At 42.2% G+C, this 27,304-nt stretch overlaps 1 protein-coding gene across 12 annotated transcripts in view; it reads left to right on the top strand.

Moving 5' to 3' along the window:
* PPFIBP1 (PPFIA binding protein 1) overlaps positions 1-27,178 on the top strand; it is a 125,182-nt gene extending 98,004 nt beyond the window's left edge. For 8 of the 12 annotated variants that reach the window (XM_067305732.1, XM_067305778.1, XM_067305784.1 and 5 more), the window contains 18 exons: positions 1,270-1,427; positions 2,412-2,542; positions 3,664-3,717; positions 4,891-4,951; positions 6,154-6,183; positions 7,398-7,572; positions 9,113-9,145; positions 11,548-11,689; positions 12,230-12,358; positions 13,052-13,202; positions 14,432-14,543; positions 14,712-14,800; positions 19,941-20,063; positions 21,331-21,456; positions 22,313-22,501; positions 23,043-23,222; positions 23,545-23,610; positions 24,496-27,178. In XM_067305732.1, coding sequence (XP_067161833.1) covers positions 1,270-1,427; positions 2,412-2,542; positions 3,664-3,717; positions 4,891-4,951; positions 6,154-6,183; positions 7,398-7,572; positions 9,113-9,145; positions 11,548-11,689; positions 12,230-12,358; positions 13,052-13,202; positions 14,432-14,543; positions 14,712-14,800; positions 19,941-20,063; positions 21,331-21,456; positions 22,313-22,501; positions 23,043-23,222; positions 23,545-23,610; positions 24,496-24,582 — 2,036 coding nt within the window. In that variant the 3' untranslated portion in view covers positions 24,583-27,178. The remainder of the gene's footprint in view (positions 1-1,269; positions 1,428-2,411; positions 2,543-3,663; positions 3,718-4,890; positions 4,952-6,153; positions 6,184-7,397; positions 7,573-9,112; positions 9,146-11,547; positions 11,690-12,229; positions 12,359-13,051; positions 13,203-14,431; positions 14,544-14,711; positions 14,801-19,940; positions 20,064-21,330; positions 21,457-22,312; positions 22,502-23,042; positions 23,223-23,544; positions 23,611-24,495) is intronic. The other 4 variants (XM_067305791.1, XM_067305747.1, XM_067305739.1 and 1 more) reach the window with 3 other exon arrangements.
* Positions 27,179-27,304: the final 126 nt, after the last annotated feature.

Here is a 27,304-nt window from a genome sequence, read left to right as displayed (position 1 = left end):
ATGGTAGCGTGCTGGGCTGAAATCCGGCTCAGCTTGACCACTGGCTGTACAGGTAAACCTTCTTGCTACCTACATGTTAGTTAAGTGGCAGAATGACACCAGTTGCTCCTTCCTCCCTTTTTATAAAGTATTTGAGATCAGGCAGCCCTTCCCATCTGTGGGCTTTGGATCTCAAGATGCAAGAATGTTTTCATCCTGGAAACCAGCACTCAGTGGCACTAAGGACACAGCTTGCCCATCTTCAATATGCCAAGGCTCGGAAAGCACTGCATCAATGTGAGAAGAGGAAAGAAAGGTGGTTGTGAGAGGTCTTAGTACTAGAGAAAAAGAGTAGCGTTTTTGAAGTAAGGGTTGTTTTTTCACATTTGCAATGCTATGCCTTCAAAGACAGGAAGGTGTTGGAACAAACCTCGGGTCTCTGGGAACTGTGCTTTATGGTCAATTCATAGAACGTGGACAGAGATTTCAGCTAGTGAAAAATGGGCAAGGAAGGTTTTCAGCGTAAACAGACTTTGGCTTATTTTTGCATCAGATCTTTGGCAATGAATGATAGTTTTGTGGGTTTTTTAGAAAGTACTGATTGCCTTGAAATCTTTCTTGTTAGTGTCAGTACTCTGGTATTGATCACGCTCATGGAAATCCAGGCCTTTCTGTAGTGGCTGAGGCTGTTCAAAGGCAGCGAGTCACTCCTTGGAAGCAGACGATGCCAGATGCTGATGTGTGCTACTGAATTCGCAGAAAGAGATGCACTTAATTTGTGACAACGTGCAAGCCTGATGTAGTCATGTAAAACACTAGTGTTATGCTCTGTGCTGTGAGCTGCATTTTCCCTATGGGTAACTCAGAAGATACCACAGAAACAGTTTTTGTTTCCTCATCTTAAATTCCAGACAGACTTGCGCCTCTGGTCTTTCCCTATTGAATAGGGGGGAAAAAATATTTTGTATGAAGTTCCAGAACAGGGGATAGGAAATAAGTACTTCAGCATATTCAGCTTTTTGAAACCAGTCCCACTAAATTCCCTTGAGGAGAGGCTGGGTTTCTGCTGGTGGGTATATGTGTCCCTTCTGCTGCCGCCCTGTTGTGTTGAATTGGGAAGCGACATTTGGTGGTGGCTCCCCTTCTCGTGTCATGCTCTCCCTTAAGAAAGTAATCCCAGGCTCTTCCCGGCTTAGCCCGTACACGACCATGCCGGCTGTGCCTGCCACGGGAGCAGCGCTCCGCATGCCTGCAGGAATCCAACACGTTTTTGTCTTTCTCTTCTGCTAGGCAAGGAGGGTGATGGTGAAGAGTTCCTGAATTCAGGATCTGCTTCCACGGTTTTATTGGACACGCCAAGTCTCACTGACCCAGAGAAAAGTCCATCCTCAGCCCCAGGAACAATGTCTCCAAGCCATGAAGAGTTTAACATGAATGTTCACGAAGAGGTATCTTTTTTTTTTTTTCCCCTCTTTTAATGCCATTAGTCCTTGAAAGCATTACTCTTGCTCGAGTTGCATTACAGAAGCCAGAACTCAGTTTCTGAAAGGGTTTCTTCTGGGTTGCACAGTTTTGGTAAACTCCCATATCCTTTGGGGAATGTAGATTTCTTGTGAAAGCTGCTGAGGAGTTTCTTTTGAATTCAGATGAATTTATTTTTCTTAATCATCAAACAGGAACAAGAGAACAAATAGCTATATTTGTCATGAGAATGGGTCTAAACTGTATTTCGTATCAAGCATAGTTGCTGTAGGATATGAATATTGGATATTAGGATATCAGATTAGGATATGCATATTTTCCCAAATTTGTTGGGAATTTGAAGTAAACATCTTGGGACTGGTTTAATATATCCTGTCAAATATTTAAAAGGACACAATCATCATTACATCCATTCAGTGAAATAAGTGTGTTATGGTCCAATCTCTGATTTTTACAATAATGTTTTCCAGTAACTGAACTACAGATCGCTTCTGCTGGAGCTCTCAGTCAAAGTGGAGACTTGACTGACTTAACTAAACAGCATGCACACACAATCAATTAAATTAAATAATTACTTAGCAACTTTTTTTGAATTCTCTGAGTGGCCAAGGACAGGAGTAAACCTGAAAAGTTAACTGCTCTTCATGGAGTCTGTGGTGGATTTAGCAAATAGATTTAGTAGGCAGCCTCAGAAGGTTTGTAAGATTTTTGTCTATGCTATAGTTTACTTGTGTAGTGATTCATGGTTTATCTCCAGTGCTGTCTGGCCATCTTTCAAGTAGTAAACCAGCTTTACATTGCAAAAGAAAGAAAAAAAATCTTTTTTTTTTTTTTTTTTTTTAATTCAGACCCTTCTTTTCATAGTGTATCTGCTATTCTTATTTCCATTTATGACTCCTTAATTTCAGCTCATTTCAGTGTAATATGTATTTTTTGTTTTTCTTTTTTAGAATTCCTTACAGATCCACACCAGTATTTTACAGGTTTCAATCTCTTCTTTTTCACCAACATCTAAGAGCTCAGAAACTGCTGCAGAGAAAGTAAAAGCACAGCCTAGACCAGAAGGTGCAAGTGAAATGAGGTATTATTGTTTCCATAAATTTTTCAATTGTAAAACCAAAGATTTATGAAGTTTAATGAAAGCAGTGATCTGTTAATTAACATACTGTCTGGTCATTCAGTCAGTTAATGAAGGCTGACATTCATTTGAGTGGCTATCTTGAACTAAACTGCATGATCATCAAATGCATTGATTAAAAATATGTATTTTTCAGTAAGTAAGCATTAGTTTGGTTGTAGTTGTGTGTAGCAGCGCTCATGTTCTACACCAGCTGCTTCACAAGAAATGAACAGAAGGAGTGAAAAAACGATGTACTGTAATGAAGGACGCACGACTATGGTTTTTACCTAAGTATGCATCAGCTCGGTCTGGCTGGGGTAGTGCTGGCTGTGCTCATACAAATGCATTGCTAACAATTTGCCTTCAGAGATTTCCCACAGTTATTACAGATTTTTAGAAATCTGGTGTAAGGTGTCACCAAATTTGGGGGGGGGCGGAAAGGAAGTTGAATAGCCATTTTGAAAAACAGGAGAAATGGATATCCTTGGTGCTGGCCTTTGATGCAACGAAGTGTGCAGGCGTTTGCTCGATGGCTTGTAGCGAGAGCCTGCCTGAGGCTTCCCCAGCTGGCCGAGCCCCGGCAGCGCCCTCCTCTCATCCGTGAGGACACCCAGCCTCCAGGGCCTTCATCGTTTGAGCGTCGAGTATTAAGAATCCACATGCGAGGAAATCTCATTCATTGAGAACTGTCATTGAGATGGGTGCAACACCGACCAAGATCCCAGCAAAGCGCCCGGCGCTGTGGCTGGGTCATGGGGAGTGGCGATCTTCCTTACTGTGCTGCTGCTTCAGACCCTACGTTTGCCCTAACCTCCTCACTTATTTTAGCGCACTGGTGAAGTACGTTAATTAATTTATATTACAAGTTGTCTTTCTGGGGGCTCTTGAGCTCCCTGCTGGCTTTTATCTTTTGCAAGACCTGCCCACGTAGAAGGGAAGATTCAACATGCGTTAGTGCCGTAGCAGCTGAAGCGAAAACGAGATTTAAAGCAGGCCAAGGTGATAGGGTTGCTATATCAGCAACATTTAAGGAAGGGATCCACAAGTGCCTTATTTTTTTGACACCTTATTTGTTTTCACAGTGAAGGGAGATCAACAGGTTCCTCTCCAGAAGCTCAGCTGAGTGACAGCCCAGTGTAAGTATCGTAATCAAGTAATGTCTTGGAAACGTTCTTCCATGACTGTCGAAACCCCCTGCCCTTCTTTGACAGACACATGTAAATGTGTGAAATAATTTTAGCCAAGACGGTACTTAGTGGTGGTGGTTTTCTGCTAATGTCCTGTGTTTTCATGCCCGATATTTTCCAATGCTTCATCTGTGCACGTGTACTAGCACTTAATTTCTTTTACATTAGGGAGCATCTCTAACTGAGTTATAGAATGTCAATAGACTTAAATTTATCGTTTTCTGTAGTACGTACATGTGATTTATTTCTGTCCTTTTGATAGTGGGGGAAGGGTAATGAGCTGACTACAGTGAGAAAAATAATTTTAACCTGTGCCACGTGGCCTTATTGCCCAGGGAAATCAGTGGGGCTGTTTATGAACTTCAGGTTGAGTCAAAGTGATTTGTTGATAAGGGACCTAAGTCAACAGGGTTCGTCTGATGCACAGCGTAAGACCCAGTGGCTGCTTTTATTTTGAGCGACTTATTTAGAGCCGAGAGAATATGCCAGAAACCAAATGCTGCTCTAAAGATGGGTAACTTTGTGAAATTCAGTGCAGTTGCTCTTCGTTTATACCTGGGTGGGGGGAAGGCTCTAATGGCCACTTTCTTTTCAAACAGACTTAAGCGCTTAGACTGTAAATCCCACCAGAAGTCAGTGGGATTTCTCAGTGCTTGCTTTGCTGACGAAAATGGAACTGAAGATAAAATACTAAAATACACCTGCTTGACTTAGTAGGCCTGGATTCTTTAAGGATTAAATTAGTCAGAAGCTTGTTGCTAAAAATACTGTTTTCATAACTTTTTTTTTTTTTTGGTACCACTTTCTTTTGCATATGTAATTTCTGCTTATCCTTCTGAAAATATAACTTTAAGTAAGAAGCCAAAAATATCCAGAGTAGGCATTGTGGCACTGCAGTGTTAACATCAGTAATTATGATGTGGAAGTTCCTCTTACAATATCTCACAAAATTGTGTGGGCTCTTATTAGTGCGCTGATTGCCTTAGCTCAGAACGTCTTTGCTTTTAAATGCATCTCACCATGCCTTGTAATGCTTTTTGTAAAGCTGACTCTTAGGAGTGTATTTATCTTAGCACATCACATCCCAGGCCGCTCATTTTGTTCTTTATGCTGTTATTTCAGGAGCTGCTCCCTCCACAAGTCCAGCAGCCTCACCAGTCTGAAGAAGGAGGCGTTGGAAGCGGTTAGTTTGGGCCGTTACTTCCTTCCTTTCCCTTAAAAATACTTTCTCCGCTGTGGTGCTGAGCCCTCGGGCTCCTGAGCAGGCAGCCCGTGGGCATCTCCCCGTAGACCGCTGGCAGGCAGGCGCCACGTGGCTCCCGCCCCTTGGACAGCACAATGGCGTGGCTTTGCTTCCCCCGAGTTGTCCTGCCGCCTTCCTCTGAGTCATTTTGAGTCGGAGCACGGCTCCTCATGTCACCTGGTAGCAGCGGTCCCAGACGTGTGAAATCTTCCAGTTATTGTTAAAGGAGAAAATCTGTCCTTCGTTAGACTTTTTTTTGCATGAGGAGTTCACCCAAGACTCTCATGCTGTGTTTTTCTCAGATAATGAGGTATTTTTTTATTTTTAACTTGAGTTGATAAGCTTTTCTGATTGAAGACAAGAAGAAAATAAGTCCTCCTAGCACTTCCTGTCTGTGTTTAATGATTTTGGAAGGCCGTGCAATCAGTTCATTATAAAATATAGCCTGGATTGACTATGTGTCTTAGGTGTTTGGAACAAAATACTGAGCCTTTGTGTTTCTGGTGATAGCTTCAGCTTCAACCTCTTTGGAGGTGACCAAAAGCAGTTTTCCTGTCACAATGTCATCAAGTCAGGGTAATTCCTATGCTCCTTTTTGTCAGACTGAAACGCTGAAAGCTCCTAAATTCTCCGCCTGACACCCACACTACTGAGCTGTGCTTAACTGCTCGGGAGGGACGTTGACAGGAGTGACAATATAACCAGAACTTGGTGATGAAAGCTAGAATTCGTGGATTGAGGGGTTTTGTTTGTTTGTTTATTTGCACAGCCATGGCATGAAGGTTGTGGGTGTTTTATCTACAGGGCTTCTACCCTAATTCCTGCTTGGGTCCCTTCAGCTGACTATACCCATTATTTCCTTTTTATCGGACTGCATGTGGCTAACTATGTACAGGGCTAATCCTTTACAAAGTAAGCCAAAGCAACCCTATTTTCATGTCAGCTCACTGACCTCAAAGAAAGCAAGAATTAATCTGTGTGAAATAAAGCTCTGAAGAGATTTCTTTTGGGGGAAAAAAAACGGCAGAGAAGGGTGTTTCAGTCAGAACTCAACTCAGGGTAACCATAGTGAATTGAATTATTGCCTATAAACTGTTAAACTATAAGCTTTTAAAATGCTTTTCTTAATCCTTCCCAAACAGGACAAGGACCCAGCACAGAAGTCAACAGAGGTAAGGCGCATGTGGATGCAGGCGTGCGTGGGCGCACACAGAGGAGCACAGGCAGCGAGGGGGCTTTGAAAGCCTCGCTTCTCTGAGCTTGTAGCACTCAGTTGCAAAGGGAGAATAGCAGACCTGCAAACAAGATAGTGAGGAATATGCTAAGAGTGTCACCATCGTTTCTGTGTCGGGTTTATAGTGTCTCACGCGTTCTTGCCTTCTTGCACATGGCTTATCTTCCAGTCTGGCTGAGGATAAAATTGCCCTCTAAGCTACTGTTTCCCCGGCATGTTCTGCCACTATATAATTAGCAAAGCTAACCCTTAAGTATTTTATTGACTCTGTAATTACCTTTGATTAGTGTCTCTTAAAAACCTTTGTTTTTTAAATTGTTTTCTGTCTAACAACTATATTCTTCAAAGGACTGTCATTACACGATAGTTACATGCAAGTCCCATATTGCCATAGTTCGCATGCAATAATTATTGCCTGTAGGAAGAATTTAGCAGAGAACGCATACATCAGATACCACTTTTATGGTAAATACTGTATCCATTCAGCAAAAGCTAAAGGATTATATTTGGATTGTGAATGGGTTTGTTTCCTCCTTCCTTTAAAGAGACAGTGAAACAAACAACAAGGTTAAAACTACTACTTTAAATCGGCTAACTGATGTTTTCAATTTGTCCTGTCATATGTACCCCTTGCTTGCTACTTAAATTCCTCTGAGCTTTGGCAACGGACACAGTCTACTAATCCGCTCATCCTGAAATTACTCCCTGCAGAGCACTGATAGCCTAAAGGGGCTGTCTGGCACTTGGCAGAGGACTGATTTACTGTGGGGGGGTCTTGTTGCCCTCTTTGCTTCCCGCTGCCTGTACAGCTATCAGTGAGGGGGACAGAAACCCTGGGAAGCCAAAAAAGTTCAGTCTCCCAGGATCATACTTTTATTTTTGCCTTTGCCATACGTCTAAGCCAGACTTTCAGAAACTAGGAAACATCCGAAGGAAGGCAGGTCACTCTTAGCAGGTGGTGATAGTAATTGTGGGTCCTTAAGGTAGTTAAATGAAGATCTTGTTGATTTTATCCTTTTTAGCTTTTTTCATGTGCTAACAAATGGGGATGACTCTCCAGGTCGTCTGTCAGCAGTTGCTTTTCAGTCTCTCTCAAAAGGTCTTTTGTGATATCCTCACAGTGAAATCTTAAGCTTTGTTTCCCTAACTCAGCAGGTTAAACCTCCTGTGGAAGGTAGTAAATTTGGGACCCTGCCTCCAAAATCTCCTTCTCATGGTGGCACAGCAGATGAGGATAGCTTTGGTACCCGTAAAGCCAGATCTTCGTTTGGACGAGGCTTTTTCAAGATAAAAAATAACAAGAGGACTGCAAGTGCTCCCAATCTGGGTAGGTATCATGTGCCTGAATGCAGCTTCCATGTGTTTTGAATGAAAGTCTTAACAGCAGAGAAATGTGGGTTTATTTTTCTGAGTGTTGTAACTGTCCTAAGAAGCAGAAAGGCCAGCTTTGGTTTCACTGTGACTTGGTGGCACTTTTCTCAGTAGAATGGTTGAAAAAAAACCTAACAAAGAAACAGGAAAAAAAAACCCACTGATGTACTAAAGTATTCATCAGATCTGGTTCAGCTTCTGCTATGATCTCTCCCCAGGATTGCTGCAGTTTTGAAATACTAGTTGTCTGGCAGTAGCTCACACATGGATTTTTTTGTTTGTTTGTTTGGCTTTTTTTTTTTTTCCTGGCTCCATCGTCAGTTTATCTTTCATAAGATTTTCAGATGTATGGAAATGAGGCAGCTGCACTCTGTATTCCTCTTTATTTACCCATGTGTTTTTAAGCAGCCCTGCAAAAGAGATTGTGACAACAGGAGCAGGATTGACAAATTATTCAAGCTCATGTTGACTTCTGGACTTCTGACAGAGGGGTTTTCATTTTGGTCTTATTGTTTGATGACATTTGCACATGACAAAGAAATAAACAGTATGTTCTGCTTAATGCAGAAGCAGCTGTTACCACCAAATGAAATCCTATCTGCATTAGCTGCTCTCCTGTAATAAGTAGTCTTTCCACCCTTCCAGTTCAAGCATCAAGTGAGTCTGCGCATCAGATCTACAGCCATTCATCTAAAGTTTTTGACTTTCCCTTGGAAAAGATTTAGGAAATGAGATCTGTCTTTCAGAAATATAAATGGGATTAGCTTCTGCTCTGTTGAGCAGAAGTGTCTCCTGCTCTTACTTACTCAGAGATAATTCCAGGTCTTTGTTCAAAAGAAATAGCATACCCACAGATACATTATTATACACTGCCCGTATTTTCCTGTGACGTATAACACGAAAACTTGCTACTTTACTTGGAAAAGATGTATAGTCTATTCTGAGGAGTCGACTTTGGAGTTTATTCCATGTGTGCTTTTGTGTAATCACTTGTTTCTTCTTGAAGTTCATTTGGCCAACTGAAAACGGAGTTGTAGTGGCTGTCGCAAGGGATTAGAAGATGGGCCACCTAGATCATGGCCCTGTGCTGTGTGAATTTGAAAAAGTGATTTATATTACCCAGATTTCAGTGCTTCCGTCTGTAAAGCTGGTGTCAAGATACTTGCCACCTCATGGGAGCCCGTGTGAGTCCCGTGCCCAGCATGTCACGGAGCAAGTTACCTCCCTGCACTGAAATGACCAAGGTGCTGTTTTACCCTCTCCACAACAGAGCTCTATGACATTTCTTTTTTATGAGAGAGGGATTAACAGTGAATTGCTAATCCTAATTTCTGCGTGAACTCAATGTTGTGTGTGGTGCATGTGTCTCTTGTACCTTCCTCCTTTTGTCTTGTATTTTGCTGATGTAAGTTTTGAAATGTGTTTTACCTTGTCCCTCTGCGTGTTCTCTCCCGCTGTGCTGCGTGTGGTTATGTGCGTTGTTTGGATATCTGAAGATCGCAGTCGAAGTGCGAGTGCACCTACGTTAGGTACAGTAATCCTGCATGTCTGCCTGTACCAGCGCTGTGTTGTGATTGCTGCTAACAGCTGGTTATGGCCATACACTTTTAAAACAGAGCTAGACACCAGTACCCTGCATTGAAGCTTTCATCCATCACTAGAAGTAATTTTCATGTAACACCTGCCCTCTACTAAAAGTCGGCTGTGCCATTTCTCGATAACTGCTACTAATGTGAGAGATTGCAGGTTAATTTGCAGATACTCATGTGCCTTTGAGCACAAAGTCACCCACAGACCAAGTTAGCGACTGAGCATCAGCAGTGTATAAATACGTGTAAACCCTCAGCTGCGCTCTCCTCGCTGTAGTGTGCCGACAGTTCGGGTCGATGGGACTTTGTGCTGTCATCTGTCTGGGAGCCCCTGGAAGAGTGGCAAAGTAGGGAATTAGATATATTTGTGAGGTTTTCATTTAGGAGAGTTCCTGAGGGAAAGGATATGTAATTCCTCTTCTAGAAGTAGTTATACTTATTATTTAATAAATGAATGAGCAAGATTTGGGACAGATGGGAATGGAGCCATTCGTGTAAAAACACATTCAATAAAAACTAGTCTCATGCTTTGAGCTTTCCCTGGGCGGTTCTGATAAGGGTGGGTAAGACCTGCGGTGTCCTGTGTTAGCAAGCAAGGGCATTTTACAGCCGGGGCAGCTGTAAAGCTGGTGAGTTGTGGCCCTTGCTGCTGAGAGACCCAAGTGCTCTCGGGGCTCTCAGGTTCCCAAGTCACCTTTTACATATTGGCCGTTCCATATGGGATTTTGTCAGAGCTTGAAGGGGAGCCAGGTACAAGGAGCAAACATTGCAATACCCGCAAATCTCTGCTACTAATTCATTCAACCTTATTCTGGTATTCTCGCTCTAGAATGCTGTTTAAATGTTATTTTTTGTTGTTGTTGTTTTTTTTAAGCTAGCACTTTTTCTTTAAATGGATAAAGCAAAAACCACAAATGCAAAAGCCAGGTTCGACACTAGTGCTGTCTCTCACTGGCAGGATTCCCTTACTCAACAGCAGTCAAACCAGAGTGCCCAGAAATCATCTTGTTATGTGACCTTGTTGCTTCACCTCAAGGTTTAACATCTAAAGCTTTGGAGGAAAATCGGACATGCTCAGATGTATTCTGGCTAGAGCATCGAAACTTTGCCCATCTGGAAGATAGGCTGATAAAGTGTGCAGTTTATTGGCATTAATGGCATATTGTGGCTGCCTCAGCATTGATTCTGTAGCCCAAGACCCCATGTCCCAGCAATGTATGCTGTTTTGACTCATGTAACTTGTCTGGTTTTCTCCTGGAAGTCTAAGAGTCCGTTTCAAAAACAAATGACGGTCATCTGATCATGCAGCTGTGTTAAAAGATGGGAAAAGTGGCCACAGGCCTCACTGTCAGCCTGCTGTAGGCTGCCTTACAGCCACGGCTGCTTCCTCTGCACAGGCTAGTGCTGTAGATGGTAGTCACTACTGCTTAGCAAGTTAGTGGCAGAAACTCCCCGTGGTGATTTTATTCAGCTCTCTGGCACTTGCTGGCGCATCTCTGCTTATGTAGACTAATAGATGTTGCAGTTTGTTTAGTTTTCTTCTTAAATACTCACTTTTAAAATAGTCTTTAAATAGTTTTCTTCTTTGTTAGTTTAGCTTTTACTAAACAGTCTTGTGACAACTTCACTCTTGAGGACAAGGCCCTCATTTATTGTCACAGGAAACAAGATGGGAATGTGTAGCATCACTAAGCAGAGGTGCTCTGTGCATCCCTTTACTTTTAAGGTGAGATCAGTGGTATTCTAGTTCAGACAGAGCCTAAACTTCATGATATATCTCTGCACAGGAACAAAATATTTCACTACTTGCAAAAAACTATTTTCACTTTCAAGGGGGGAAGGGCCCTTCTGGTTTTGGGGTGGGAAGAATTGTTTGTTGCTGGAATTTGCTGGGTAGGGATCTTAAGAGATATTGCAGGTTATTAGGAAAGATGTCTCAGGGGAATTTTTTTTTTGTGCTTTGGGGTCTCTTGGTTCTGTCCCCTGCCCCACCACTGATTTGTTCCTGGGCTTCTGTGTGTCTCAGCTCTATTTGGGAAATGACTGTAGGAGCACTCCTGGAAGAGAAAGTGAATTAGGGATTTAATTCATTAAGTGGGTTTTTTGCCCGCCTTTGATGAAAGGCACTTAATCAACGCAGAGCATTACTTTGGTGTGTTGCCAGTTAGGCCCATGACAGAGGAACGTATCTTTTTCCTCCCGTATTTTCACATCCTTCATTGCCCCATTTTCTTAAACATGGTGGTTCTCAGTAATTCTAGCAAGAGTCATTCCAGAATTGAGGAGTGTGCCTGTAAAGGCCTGCAGAAGGGAGGTCTTGACTGGGCTTTGTTTTCTAATAGCTGAAACGGAGAAGGGATCTGCAGATAACTTGGATCTGGCTGGTTTGCCCCCTCGACCAAAAGAAACTGAGAGTCTGCAGATGACACCACCTTCTCCGGATTCCAAGAAAAAGGCCAGAGGAATCAAGAAGTTGTTTGGAAAGTAAGTAAGAGATGAGAAAAGACCATTCTCCTGGGCTGGGGTTTACACAGCTCTTCAGTCTGGTTCACTAGAAATACAGCAGAGAACTGGGGCTGTCTAAGCTGGTCCCATCCGGAAGCTTCTGGGCGTCCTCTGAGGAAGGAGTTCATGGACTTAGCAGAGGCACTGCTGTATCTTGCATCATTTTGTTGTGTGTGCTTTCTCTTAAGTCTGTCCCAGCTTCTCATCTTTCTTTCCCCCCCCCCCCACCCCCGACCTGCTGTTACACTTTATTTGTTTTCTGTAGACTGGATAAATGTCATTGCTGCTGATAGAGGGTGCAGATAGTTTTGTGGCTCCGTGGTTTACTCCAAGGCTGGTTGCAGGCATATTTTGGGGTTGGAGTGACTATTGCAAGAGCCTCTACAGCATTTGAGGGGAGCTAGCAGCAGGTCAGCAGGGGGTGAAGGAAGGGTTATTAACACCACAGGAAATCTTGCAGTAGTAAAAGTATGCCTCTTCCTTAGCGAAATGTGAATACACTTTGTCCCTTTAATTTAGACTTAAAAGGAGTCAGTCCACCACCTTCAACCCAGATGACATGTCCGAGACGGAGTTCAAAAGAGGAGGGACAAGAGCAACTGCGGGGCCACGGCTGGGCTGGTCACGCGACCTGGGGCAGTCTCACAAGTAAGACGAGCGGCGCAAGGCGCCCTGCAGTCCCTGCTTCTGCTTGCCTTCCCCAGCATCCCTGGTTTCGTGCTGCATCAAGCAGAAATGCGCAGTGCCAGAACGAAATGTCTCCTCTGTTTGCAAATGAAATGGGTAGATCCAGGCTGTTTTCTCCATTAAGAGGGTGGTCTTCCCAGGACTGAGGCTGGTTTGAGAGTAGGAGTCCATGGGTGGGATCCTGCTGCCAAGTGAAGCCGTTCTTACTCATGACTTTGCTGGAGTGCAGCTGTCAGGCGGCGGGTGACCAGGTATGAGTCCTCTCACAGCAATAGCACTATTCCTCCAGGATAGTCCTGGTGCACTTTTGGGAATTTAAAGGCTACCATTAAAAACATTACAGTCTTATTTCAGAGTTTAGACAGAGGTGGTTGTTGCAGTAGTATCAATAAACCAGGTTTATTCTAACAGTGTTATGGGATGAGCAGTGATCCCATGGTGCTAAGGATTCAGGAGCAGAGACACCCTCTTCTTCATAAAGCTCACTTAATACCTAACAGCGATTCACATTCTTCCCTACAGATAAGTTCAAGCTTCCACAAAAATACTCACAAACAAATAGCTTATGTTTTATTTGTATTATTATATATGAGAATAGAAGATTTGGGGCACAGGATTTATTAGTCTTTTTTTTTTTAATTAAATCTCCTTTAGTGAGCTGGACATGCCATTTGCAAAGTGGACAAAGGAGCAGGTTTGCAACTGGCTCCAGGACCAAGGATTAGGCTCTTACATGAGTAATGGCAAACACTGGATACTGTCTGGGCAAACACTTCTGCAGGCTTCTCAGCAGGATCTGGAAAAGGTCAGAGATACTAGAAACACTCTTTTCAATTAAACATATAAAAATTGATATTTCTATGCATGTAAATCATGTCTATAAAGTGCAGTGAATAGATATAAAAAAGTACCTGCAGATGAGTCTTTAAATATTATCATCTGTAGTGATGCAAAATTGATTTCTTAATTAGTTGAAATTTTACAGAAATGCAATATTTTGTAGTGAAACTAATTATCACAGATATGTAATTTAACTTCACTAGACATTGACACATTAATCATTTATGCCACTTTTTCAAAATGTGCAAATAAGAGACTGCCTCAATATCATATGGGTTTTTAGTCCTGATTCATTAGTGCTTGTGCTTTGTACAGTTATTTTATACCTATGTAAGGTAAAACAGTAAAAATTGCTGTTACGATCTGGTTATGTTTCCTACCTGTTTTACACAAAGAAGCATGAGGGTTTGAGTTGTGACACACAGGGTGATCAGTCTCTATCTTAAATCATTACAGAACTGTTTACATGTTGTTTTCTAAAATAAGAAACAAGAAAATGTTGGTTCCATTTTTACTTTGAATCTACAATATTCACTAGTGTTTGAATTTTCAGCTTTTAAGAAATTACTATTCTCACCAAAAAGTAAGCCTGTTTTCTCAATTAGGTAGTGAGCTAATTCAAAATTGTAGTTATACTATAACCAAAATAAGAGAAGTGTGACGTGGACTTAGTGGCTTGCAATACTCAGAGATGATATTAAATAGCAAGTGCTGATAAAAAATATATATGTGATTGAAGAGAACCTGGGATAGCTGCACTTGCAACTAAACTGCGAAAACTCTTATGTGTTTAGAAGCATTTAATAAATTCCAGTAATTTGTAGCACATTCTTATGCTCTAAACTAAACGTTATCTGTGTAAGTTGGAGGGAAATAAATAATCCCAACAAGTATTTTTCTGAATACTGACTTTTTTTTTTTTAAACCTGGTGTGAGAATATATGGCCAACATTTTCAAACTCTTTTAAAGAACCTAAATCCATTAATCCATCAGAGTGAACAGGCCTTTCAGTAGTGCTGAACGTATGCTGAGATGATGTTGGTACTCAGCAAATAGGAAATATGGCTGCCAAGTCACCAGTGAATGCTGTATACTGTTTGACTCTCTGAAACCCATATGTAATTCATATGTAACAAAGGGAGAAATAAAACACAGGGTTGTCTCTAGCTTTTCTGCTTTCTTTACTTTCACAGGAGCTTGGGATAAAGCACCCATTGCATCGGAAGAAACTTCAGCTTGCTCTTCAGGCACTAGGGTCTGAAGAGGAAAACAATCATGGAAAGCTGGATTACCACTGGGTTACCAGTAAGACTTTATTACATGCTGTGGCAGCAGCTTTTGATAAGGGTTACTCACGGGTACTTTTGGGCTCAGAGAGTGAGAATAACATTAACTGGTGCTGGGCAGCTGCATGGCTGTCCTTAATGCAGAAGTGCTGTGGCACACTGACGCTGGTGTCCATCTCTCTCTTAGGATGGCTGGATGACATTGGACTCCCCCAGTACAAGACTCAGTTCGATGAAGGAAAGGTGGATGGCCGAATGCTCCATTACATGAGCGTGGTAAGTAAATGGTTTTTCTTTTCCTGACGTCTTTTTCGTGTTTTTACTTCTGCCCCCCTTTTAACACACACTGACGGACCTCCAGACAGCTCACTGAAGACCAGGTGAGACTAGAGACCTGCTTTCAGTGTGTGTTGTTGTGACTGCACAGATATTCAATTAATTTAACACCCCTCTCCCTCTCCACCCCAACCTCCATCTTCCTGCTGCTCCCCTTGGCTCTGTGGCAGGACCCTTTTTTTTTACCCCACAACACAAGCAACCCTCCCCTACCATGCACCTCTGCAAACAGCCTTCTCTCCTTCCCGTGTTCACCTCCTCTCAGCCGATCCTTCCATGCATGAGCCTTCCCTAGTGGCAGGCAGGGTCCCAAACTCGTCCTCCTGCCCCTGCTCTAAGGGCAGGCTGCTGCTGCTGTGTCAGTGAGAAGAGAGGGCCAGGCAGATGCTGACCCACCAAGACAGCTGGCTGGGGATGTAGGGACGGCTCCCAGGTGTCGTCACCAACCCTCTTCCCTTCATCTCTCTTGTGGAAGTGGCCACTGACCAAATCCTGGGTGGCCCACAAGCATCCTGTGTGGGTAAGGCTGTGAGCAAGTGGAGGAGGGGATGTCTGGCTCTTTGGGCAGCTCTCACTTCTCAAACAGCAGTTTTCAGATTCCTCTGGGGAAAGCAGGACCAGATGGGTGTCTTACAGGGTCCGGTTTCAGTGAGGAGCCTATTAGTTGGATCGTGGCAATCTGGCTTGTAGCTTCATAAAGAAGAAAGTTCACACCTGTCCAGAGGCCAGCAGAACGTCTGTGCATTACTTTGGACCTGTTTTGGAAGTTTTTAAAAGGGAACTTAACAGTGCACTGTGCTTGCCTTCTGCATGTGTGGATTTTGCCCCAGATCTACTGAAAGGAAGCTAAAGTTGGAGCTTATTCTTACTTGCTTTTATGGTGTAGAAGAGGTTACACATACTCACATATACTGTACCAAGAGTACCGAATTCTGCCTGGCAGCTAAACATCTCATGCATCTTGTGGGACTTTCTGTCAGTAATTTCAAAGCTGTTGACCTGTTTGTCAATTTGGGTCTGCAAACTTTCTGAGTAATTGCAGGGAGATGGCTAAGAGGTGTCAGAATGTCAGAGGCTTTGCTAACTTGAAAAGGTTAGTCTGGGATGCCGTATTTGTCTGTCTCAGTGCTACATCCCAGTATTTAAAGAACTGCTTGAAATTCTCATGGGCATCCTGTGTTAAGCCAACGCTAATAGCTGCAACCTATAGAAAAAAGAAGCCTCAATAGTACTACTCACCTGCAAGTATTTTCTGTTCTTTACAGTTTTAAAGACAGTATCTTAAGGTGGGAAAGCAAACATAGTAAGCATAAGCCCAGACTGATGCACGAGAAATAGGCAATCCGGTGCTTAACAGCTGTGCAAGGGAGTGTCTGATATGCTCAGACAGCACTTGTACATACACAGAAGTGTGCAAATTCTGGGGTCACAGTTTAAGCAGCCCTCTCTCAGAGCTGGGCCTTTGCTGTTTGCATTGTTCTTAATTAATAGAAGTAGGTGGAATTTTTTCTTTTCTTCAATGAGCAAACATTCAGTCTACTTTATTCACATGGATACTTAGGTGAGAGAACACAAGCAATTTGCTTTGAAGAGAATTGCAGTTTTAAGTGCCAACTTGTTTGAAAACAGGCTACATCTGAGAGCATTTACGCAGTGTATTTCAAAATGTAAAACACCGGTGTCAGCTCCCCAGTTTACTGCCTGTCAGGTGAAACCAGCCCCGCAGGCTTCATTTGTTTAAGGGCTGGTAAGATCTCAGTTAAGATGAGATAAGACCTTTGTTCTTCTCTGGGGACATAAATGCAAACAGAGCGTCGCCAATATTATTTCCTTCTGTATAACGCACAAAAAATCAATCACAGTGCTGTTCTCTCATGAGCTGTGCCATGCGCAGAGTAAAAGTTACCATTTATTCCATGTTTGCATGTATTTTGTATAGTCTTTACATTAGCACCAGGAGGACGCCTAGGGGTTGGTCTGTTTTAACTCTCGCGTAACAGGAGCACAGCGCTGCTGAAGAGCACAGCGTGTCAGGTGTGGGAACTGCAGTCCCTCCTACTACTGCTCTGTGGCTCCTTCACGGTACAAGTTACTCCGTTCCCATTGAAATCGCTAGCAGTTGGTGGTCTACCCCACGCAGGTGTGTTCCTGCTGTGTGCCATAGCTGGGCACAGAGCAGGCAAAACTGAAGTCTCAACCATCCCACTTGGCATCTACCAGCTCTTTCAGGTGTGTCAATGGGTTTGGAAATCAGCAGATGGTTCCCAGGACTGAACTGTCTCAGCTCCCTGGCGTGATTTGTTGTTGGAGTCATTTTGGTCAAATGCTAACTACTCACTGCTTATGTAGTGTGTTTTTGTATTTGTTTCCTTTAGTCTTTTGAGTTTGGACACTGATATAAAAATAGGAGGCAGTTTCTTTCTTCTGCTTCTTAAGTCTTGGTGATCTGATGCCAGTTGGCTCCGCTGAACTTGGTCTTGTATTGGGAAATTTTATCACTGTGTTAACTGCATGAGGGTTGGGTGCTGATAAGACACAGTATAGGCTGTAATGGAAGGGATTTTGTATTATTCAACAGTCAGTCTTTTTTCTATTAAAAAAAAAACAATAGGTGGGCAGAGGAGAGATGTGTAGCAGAGGCTTTGCCTTTTAAACAGACGCTTTTCTTGTTTCACTTCCCCTTAATTTTAGATTTCCGTGTGTGTTTTTAGAAGAAGTTTAACCATCAAATTGTAACAAGATTTTCAGTGTCAATAGTCAACTATGAATACAGATGTATGCAAAGTGTAAAAGAAATATTTTTAAAAACACATCAAGTTACCCTGACTTAAACTAAAATAGCAAGCCCCAAAATAGAAACTCTGATCTTAGATTCGTCATAAAGATAGCCGAATGGAAGTTCAAACACAGTCTGAATGGGCACTCTTGCTAGAAAATACATGTATAACACAAATATTCGTAACACATAAGTAATACAAGAAAATATTAAGCCAGATTAACACTGACATAGTATGCACAAATCCATCTGAGTCAGCCAACTTTCTCCAGCAAAGAATTGGACTTCAAGACATTTAATGGCATAGTTAAGATCAAATTACAGCTTAAGAGCCTAACTTTGCAAGAATGCAAGTCTCACCGTATGTAACCACTGTTACAATGCAGGATAGTTTTTTCGTTTTCTTTGGAACTGCAGCAGCTGTGCGTGAGCTGCAGTGTCTAGCCAAGCCTATCGAGGACACCTCCTTACAACAAGCTTTTCATGTCTGGGCTGTATGAATGAGAGGGAATCTAATTATTTTGGTTTTGTGATGCTAAATTTCTGGGGCTAGATGCTGGAATGAAACTAGATGTAGACGAAACGTGTCATCTTTTGCATTGCCTAGATCGCAAACCTGTCGGCGGATCAGGATGCCTAATAGCACCAACAGCCTTTTTTAACCTGTAAGCCTGATATAAAGCTTTTCTTCTTTTGCCTTTGTCCACCAGATGTGTTCTGCTTGTTAAGCCCGCATGGGTAGCAAAAAGCTCTATCTTTTCCCTCCTTGGTGGTAACTAGGTTTGAGGGAACCCTGAGGACAACAAGAGGAACAGGGAGGTTTCATGGAGCCAAGCAAAACTCCTGCTTGCTACTGTAGTCACAAAGGGGGAATTCATCTCATCCAGCCCTTGACGTGTAAAATCGAACTGCTCAGCCTAAGGCAGTTGTCTGCACCCTGTTGTCAGTGCAGAGAGAGGGGAACTGTGAGGCAGTGGCCCATTTCTTGGCATGGGATAAATTGTCCTCAGGAGATGCCCAACTGTTTCCATTGACGCTGGTGGGAGCGTAGATAGCTGGTCTGTGTGAGCTATAAACTATGAGTCCCTCAGCGAGATTGATGTTTGAGTTGAAAAAACATTGTGAGGATCAAGCTTTTGGAGAAAGAACCAACTGCTATCATTAGTATTGCTGATGCCTTGCACAGAAGAGCATGGCTTTGTCTTTGTATTTTGTAAAAAGATGAGATGCCTGTCGTTTTTAGAGTGTTTTTCCTACTAAGCACTCCCATCACAGGCATTTTACAGGGTGTGAATTTGCTGCTCATGGGCAAGGGCTATGTGGACGTTGCTGCACAACAGTGGGCTTGGGCATGTTAGCCTGGCAGTGTGAGATGAGTGGATTTACGAGGCAACCGCTGCTCTCTGGGAACTGCTGGGCACGTGCTCTCGCTCTGTGATATATGAGAAGTAGCTCATCCCTTGCTGAAAATGATGTGGTGTAAATCTGCAGCCAGTTTGCCTTGTGTTGCCTCCTCATGGAGTCAAACCCCAGATCGTCTGTGTGTTTGATGTGTCCCCTGGCAAATGTGCTGATGGGAAGAATCAGCGTTCCTGGCCAACCTTTCCTCATGCACTCAAACTGGTAGAAGGGAGGATCTACATGCACAAGGGAGGATCTAGATAGTGATGGGACGCTGGGGCCACAAGCAACTTCAAGTAAGGCTCTCAGCAGCCTTTGTATGGTCATCCTTTCCCTCCTTAGTGACTTACGGGGAGTTTGTATTGTCGGTCACTGAATCGTTTGTTCCATTACTTGTGACATACATTTTGAAAAACATTTATCATCTGCCACTATGGGTGTCCTTTTTTTTTTTTTTTTAACCAAACAAGATGCTTTGTTTTTTATGGTCAATTTATTGTTTTCAGTTAAACTTTTAGCTGAATGTTTGAGTCATTAAGACTTTTGACTGGATTAAATTAATACATCCAACTCATTTGATGTACTCTGTTTGGAAAGCTGTTCTGTCTCTAAGTGGATTGCTGAGGACACATCCGCACCCTCTTTCCTCATCATTGCCCCAGATGTCTTGCACGAAGCTCTGCACCATATGTGAAGAACATTACCCAGGAGCTAGTACACAAGAAGCTTTTATTTTGGGAGGGGATAGTTTAATATTAGATATATATCTTAAATATTAAAAACTTACCCAGTATGTGTCAGATGTGGCATTTTAAGCCAGAAACCTAAGCTGTCTCCTCCAGGCAGGTGTTGGTTCAATTAGTAAGTGTGTTTGTTTATTAATTCCTCCTCACTCTTCCACAGGATGACTTGCTGTCCTTGAAAGTTGTTAGCGTCCTCCACCATCTTAGCATCAAAAGAGCCATTCAGGTTCTGCGAATAAATAACTTCGAACCCAACTGTCTGCGCCGGAGGCCATCTGATGAGGTACTGTTTTAACACTAAATCGTGAAGAGGAATCCTCTAGGGTTTTTTTCTAGGTGATTGTTCCTGCTTTGCCCTTTCCTCCTTTATTGGCCGTTTCATCTTAGTTTTCCTTTTCTTCATTCTGTTTTTCCAACTTTCCTGTCCTGCCTTCTCTATCTGGAATGCCACTTTTGTTCCTCCATGAGCCATGGCCCTGAGTCATGTCCTCTTGCCAAATCTCCTCTTCCCCTTTCTAGTTAAAGGTAGGCTGGTTTGGGCTAGTCTCTTATGTGTTGTCTGTAATGTAAATCATCTTCAACTTGATGCACAGTTGCCCTGAGTCCTTGTGTAACTCTGTAAAATCTGTGGCTGTCTCCGAATTTTCTGCGTTAGATGAGTTTGGCCCTGTTACCTGATGGGAAACTGCCATCAGTTTGGTTTGGAAGCAGCGTATGCTAGATAGGGCAATGATGAGTGGATGATGAGGCAAGCCAGAGCCTTGGGTTTAGATTCATGATGTGTATCCACAAGAGACTCACAACAACTTGTGGAGCTAGCTAATTTTCAGTTGTACTGGTGGAAATTACAACTAATCTCAGCGCACTGCAGGATATGCAAACTGTAGAGTAAGAGTAGTACAGACCTGCCCACTGTGTTCACAGGCACAGCTCGTATTATTTGTCTCAAGCTCCTGTAAGCATAATAGGAAAGAATATCGCTTCCCAGTAGGATAAACACAAGCTGCCTTATGCACATGTCAGCTCCAGGCTCAGAATCATTAGAAGGATAAAATATTTCATGTTGTGAATTTGTCGCCACTTAAAACTGGCCAATTTTAAAGCATACTACCTAGTTGAAATTTTTGAGACTCTTCCTGTAATGATCACAAAAGCACCAGAAAGGTGGTTTCATGTCAGTGTCTCACTAGTGTCACTATTTAAAGATTTAGGAGAACCAGACTTTGAGATGAAGAGGAAGCTTAGGAAACTCAGGAGAGTTCAGCTTATTGTGAATGCTGTGCAATGCAAAGATGCAATATTTCTGATGAAGGTACAGTTTACATCTGCTCTGAAATCCTCCAGCGCTTGAGGAAGGGTTGGGGTTTGGTGAAGACACATTGCCCAGTTTGGAATTGCTACAAGATAGCAATACAAAAAGTGGAAGTTTTTCTCAAGTGCAGAGTGGGCATGCGTCCATTAAGGACAGGAAAGATTTGTTTCAGTAAAGATTGGGGCTGAGAGAGCTGAATTAGGAGGTCTCCTTGACTGCACATTCCTGCTGTTCACAGAACAACATCACCCCTTTGGAGGTTACACAGTGGACCAATCATCGCGTGATGGAGTGGTTACGCTCTGTTGATCTAGCAGAGTATGCACCTAACCTGCGGGGGAGCGGTGTGCATGGGGGACTGATGGTAAGGTTTCAGACAGGCTTTTACATTTAATTGAAAAAAAAATATGGCTGAGAATCACTAGAATGAAGTTCTGACATCTTTGCTGCACACACCTTTCTTTTATCTTCTCATTTTGCTTAATAAGTCACTGTCAAAATTTGTTACCCTATTGTTTAAAAGACATTAATGTCTTTGCCAACATTAGTTTGGGCATCAGTGGGTTAGATTACCTGGATTCCCCTCCAAGTTTAATTTATGTATGGCATTTTCCACCTCCTGCCCTATGATGCTGTACACTGCTATCATGCTGTTAAATAGCCACCATCTTCCTTCTTGGACCTGAATGTGCTTTTCATATGCGAGGAAGTCTTGATTCTTCTGTAAAATTTGTAATTTCAGTGCCAGACCAGCACTATCTTTAATCGCTCTAGCCTCAGATGCTCCAGATGAGAGACTCATATTTGCAGTAGCTTATTGTGGTGTTTGAGAAATCTGTCCCTTCTCCAAATGTTTAACACTCTTTATTTTTCATCATTCCTCTGGCTACATTTTCCAGAATTAAAAGAGGATGGTGGGTAAAAAAGTTTGTGACAGCTTCACACATCACATGAACTAATGATTTATCTGTTCCTTTCTTCTCACCTGCCAGTTTGTTCCTATTTAGAACTTGAGAAAGAAATCCTGGAGATAGCATTTTATGAATCCTGTAACTAGTTAATTCTCTTTTGTCCATTTGTTGTATATTTCCTCTAAAATACAAACCAACCCCCAAACTACCTTCAAGTGACCAAATGAAGAGAGGTGTACCTGTTGATGTACTTGAGACCTCATCAGACAGTAAAGACTTCAGCTGGGTTCTCTGTGGTCTGGTTAATAGGTTTTAGAGCCTCGCTTCAATGTAGAAACCATGGCACAGTTGCTGAACATCCCACCAAACAAGACGCTGCTGAGACGGCACTTGGCAACTCATTTCAACCTACTCATTGGTCAGGAGGCTCAGCAGCAGAAACGCGAAGCCATGGAGTCCCCAGACTATGTCCTCTTAACAGCAACTGCCAAAGTAAAGGTAGGTTGCTTGTTTTGGATCTGTGCATGAGCTTCTAGGCAGATGTTAAGATCTCCAGTTTTATCCATGTTAGGGTGCAATTCAGTAAGGTCTAAGAAAGGGGCTGGTTTACTAATGAAAGCATTAGAGCAGGAATCAGTGGATTGGGGTTTGACTCTTGTGTCTACCATAAACACACTGTGTCTCAGCTCCTCATGGGCAGACAAGAGGTAGCACTCTTGTGTGTTGTCCTTCTGTTTGTACTATAAGGTGTTCAGGACAGAGACTGTTATATGCTTGTGGTTTAGTGCACTAGGATTCTGATCTCGTTTGGGATCCTGTAAATGCTATTGTCTAACTTGGGAGAATGAAGTTACATATCTTATTCTTTCAGATATAACTGCTGTGAAATATGACTGTACAAAAGATCTTTGTTAGGAAAGCAGTGGGGTTTTGACCCCTCTTCATCTGCTTATATTGAAACACCAAATGCAAGAGTAAGAGATCTGTTAATTCTTTACCAACTGTCTAACTTCCTATCAATTTTCTCTTCATTCATAAGCCAAAGAAACTTGCCTTCAGCAATTTTGGGAGTTTAAGGAGGAAGAAGCAGGATGATGTGGAAGAGTACGTATGTCCTATGGAACTGGGGCAAGCATCTGGAAGTGTGTCAAAGAAGGGTTTTAAGCCTGGCCTGGATATCCGAGTATATGACGATGACGATTTGGACAAGCTGGAACAGGTGAACCACTCTAACAGTTTGGAGTCCTTGACTGTGTTGTCAGGTTTGATGGAAAAGCTTCCTTTTTCAGTGCCCTTTGATTTGGCCCATGGAAGCTGTGACTTCTCGCAGTTGCACAGCACCACAAAGACATGTCTCTTGACACAAGAAAGTTCAAACTGTGATTGCAGCATCTTTAGTCTGGTATAAAAGCCCTCTTCCCTCCTGGCAGGACACACTCCTCCCTTGCTCTGACCATGTATGGTGTAATCAAGCAGTTGTATTTTTTGCTGCACTGTGTATTAGCACAAAATTTATGTCTCCCATTATCTGTTTCTTGTAGATGGAAGATTCAGAAGGGACAGTGAGGCAAATAGGAGCATTTTCTGAAGGCATCAACAACTTGACAGTAAGCCTTAGAAGTGGGATCTGTGGAATAAGACCTCTGTTTTTCTAAGATTAGTCTAAAACCCTTGGCAGTCTCCGGTATTAAATAGTGGTCCTGAGTTATCTCTGAACACACTAAGTACAACTTTTCTTCGCTATTAGTGGTGGGTTGGCAGCTGAGTTTTGTAGTTCTGGGGGCAATTGCTGTGATGGATTTCAGTGCATAGTGGGACTTGCTGAGTGTTTAAATGAGGTGAAACACCACTGGTCTTTGAGGACTGCGGGATGTAAAATGCTGTGCAAATTAGGTGTAGTGAAGCCTCATCTAAACAAGGGGTCAGATGAGGTCCTTTTTTCTCACAGGGGCAGAGAGGAAAAGAAAAAGGGTCAGGAAGATGTCTGCACTTGCTGGCTGGGGGCCTGGGGGCCACTGCCCCGTGCTAGCGAGCCCCTTGTAGCACCTAACCCCACAGCTCTGGGGGCAAGGGGTTCCTGGCAGGGCAGAGGGCCAGTGCACGTCCTGGGCGGTGGGTTGCCCACAGAGGGCTCCTGCATGTTTTCTCGGTGGAAGGGACTCTCCAGCCTGTGTTCTGCAAGCTGTTTGTGCCAGCAGGACTGGAATTGAGCCATAAATTGATCAGGGAACCAATGTGTGTTAAAAATCTCCTCCTCCTTCCCAGTGTTTGTATTGTTGGTGGGTTATTTTGCAGCTGGCGTGATCCCCTGACCGAGGCTACAGTGCAGCTGTAAAAAGCAGAGAGGGCAAGTCCAGAGGGAGAGGACAAAGTGATGGCCGGCAGCACTCACAGTGGTGGTTTCCGCCAGGCACAAGCCCAGACAGTTTCTAGTTGGGTTGATTTTAGTTAAGAAGGCCTGAACCTTGACTCTTCCCTCATTTCCTTTCTAGCACATGTTAAAAGAAGATGAAATGTTTAAAGACTTTACGACTCGCTCTCCTAGCACCAGTATAACAGATGAGGACTCCAATGTGTGACAGTAACCACCGGGCACTGATAAAGGCTCACTGTCCTACATGCAAGAAACATCATCATTATATGTGATGGGCAACAGATCATGTACATTACATTGCTCTTGCTTCTGTTTGTTAGAAGTGATATTGGGGGGTGGAGAATTAAAAAAAAAAAAAAAAGGTGCCTACTTTAAAGTTGCCATAAGAAACACCTGGACACTGGTTGGTGAATGCAAATTGTTTTTACTATATTTAATGTACAAACTGGTGATATGTTTCAGAGTGTTGCATTTAAATTTTCATGTTATCATAATGCTCCTTTTGCTTATTCATTTCCTGAGGTATTTATACTGTTCCAAGATACACAAGATGTTAGGTAGAAATACTGCATCTGTAGATGTCGTGCATCAGCTTTCTCTATGGTCTCAGCTGAAAAAAGATGTCACTGCTGTCCTTTTCAAATGGATTTGTCCAGCACAAATACCAGTTCTGCCTTTCCCACAGTATCCAACATAGGATTTTAGTTATTCGTGCCCTGCATAATCTCCCAAGTAACTCTTAACTGTTGCTCTTATTTTTATACTGTTTTATAAAAAAAAAAAAAAAAAAGGAAAAGAAAGTATATGAAGTACATATAAAAGCAGAAATTTAAATTTTGTGACATAGACTGATGGAAAGTTTGAGGCGTGGGGGAAGGGGAAAGCATTGTAAAAAGATTATCCCAGTTTGCATACCAGCTGGTTACTGGAAAAGGCAGGCTGACCTTTGGAACTGTTTGCTTTCTTTCCTTTTTGCAAAGTGCGCAGTTTAATGATCTTCCATTTTGGGGTGAAGCAATTATAAAGCATATTTCCTCTTGCAGTGACTCTTTCAGTAACTGCAGATTTAAAAGCATCTTTTCTTGCTCCCAGCAGCAGTTCTAGCATTCAGACAAGATTATTAACACTTCTGTGACTTAAAAATATTCTGGAGAATTTTCCTCTTGAAGTTGAGAGTACTCCTTGCATATGGAAGGGATATTTCTGTGCTGTGACTAACGTAAAGATGGTGTAGTTGCAAAAAAAATAAAGTTATATAGAAAAATGTATAGGAAATATATTATTTCATAATATTAAACCTAAGGTGGGGCTTTTCCTCAAAAAATCAAATATCAAAAATGTTGCTCATCATTTTACCTTCTTAAAGCAGAAGTCTGTTCTGCTTTGAAGATCAGATTTCAAAAATCTTAACTAGCCAGTGGATATCTTTTGTCAGACTTTCTGTATTACAAGGTGTCCTCGCCAAAAGCCAACAAAAAAGTAACTCTCTGTTGAAATGGTCATTTGTATGGTGCTGAATGTTGCATGTATTTTAGCACAATGGCATGATGCTTCTTTGCTTTGTACAGGGGAAAAAAACAGCTAGAATTGTTCCTTGCAATGTTGTTTCGCTTTAACAAGAATTTGTCACTCATTTCATCACTATTTTTGCTGGAAGGGAGACTGTTTTTGACACATTGCTTATATGGGATAAAGGATGTTAGATTTGTGCTGACTTTGGTATTCCTGAAATATTGTTACCAAAGTTAGGAAAGGAAAAAAGATTCTTTAAGGCGTTTCAGAGGTGCTCCCATCAGTTGCTGGGGTAGATTGGAGACATACTCTACCATTATATTATTATAGGCTTCTAAGCTATTACCAGTCTGGTTCTTTGAAGGATGTGCAGTGTAGACTATTATTTTTGTACAAAGATGAAAAATTTGATGAGGACCAGTTGTGTTATATATAATATCAAGTGCTGCCATTTTCTCTCTCCTAACTTGAGCCAGGCAAACAATCCATAATGTATTCAGAAAATAGTTTATGCCACTTCTGAGTTGTCTACAAAAAGATCACAACTGATACATTATTCAAAATTTCTGACTAAACAATATCTGCAAATAATTTGCTTATTCCTCTGCAATTTTGTGGGTGCTTGAACTATTTTAGGCAGATATATCACATTCTGTAATGCTTAGTGACAGCTTTCAGGTGCAAATACCTGTGATACAAATTCACGGCTTGCTTTCTGTGAATAATCTGCAATACGGTTGTTATTTACATGTAAGTTGGGCTTGGGACTCTGCTCTGCCAAATGCTGCGGAAGCACCAGAAGCCGTGGTGTGGGCTTCTGAGCAAAGCATTTCAGTATATTCACTCTTCTAGCAGACTCTCTGGCTAGTCAACATGACGACTGGATATTCACAGGAAAAAAAGGGGCTAGTGACACAATATTACATACTGAAATAGCTACAAAAAAATATTTTCAGAAAGATTTCATTTAAATCCAGTGCTGTTAATGAGCATATCAACAATTGCGTATGAAGTCCAGTGTAAATAGAATTATATTCAGAACAATCCTTTTCTGCATTTACTTGTTGGAAAACAGGTCATCCCTTCAAAGCTACCTATCATCTGAACTTTGATTTTTTTTTTATGGGGGTATAATATGAAAGCAAGTGATAAAAATTCGGAAGTTAACATGCATGTGTGCACACAGTTGGTACCGTTGTGGTATTTTAATTTGTGTGTATTTGAAGAGGGCAGCATAACTACTGTGTATTGCCATGTAAAATCCAATAAAATCTTTGGAAAATGCCAAATGTTTCCGGAAGCTAGTAGTTTTTAAATGTATCCCTTTTTTTCTTCTTAATTGCCTAGGAAGCTTCCCCCCCCCCCATTTGAAAGACAAAGCAGGGAGAGGGGGCAGACAAAATTGCAGAGGCTTT

This window comes from Apteryx mantelli, chromosome 1 (genome assembly GCF_036417845.1).
Source record: "Apteryx mantelli isolate bAptMan1 chromosome 1, bAptMan1.hap1, whole genome shotgun sequence".
NCBI classification, from domain to species: Eukaryota; Metazoa; Chordata; class Aves; order Apterygiformes; family Apterygidae; genus Apteryx; species Apteryx mantelli.
This window is presented reverse-complemented; position numbering and strand designations above follow the sequence as displayed.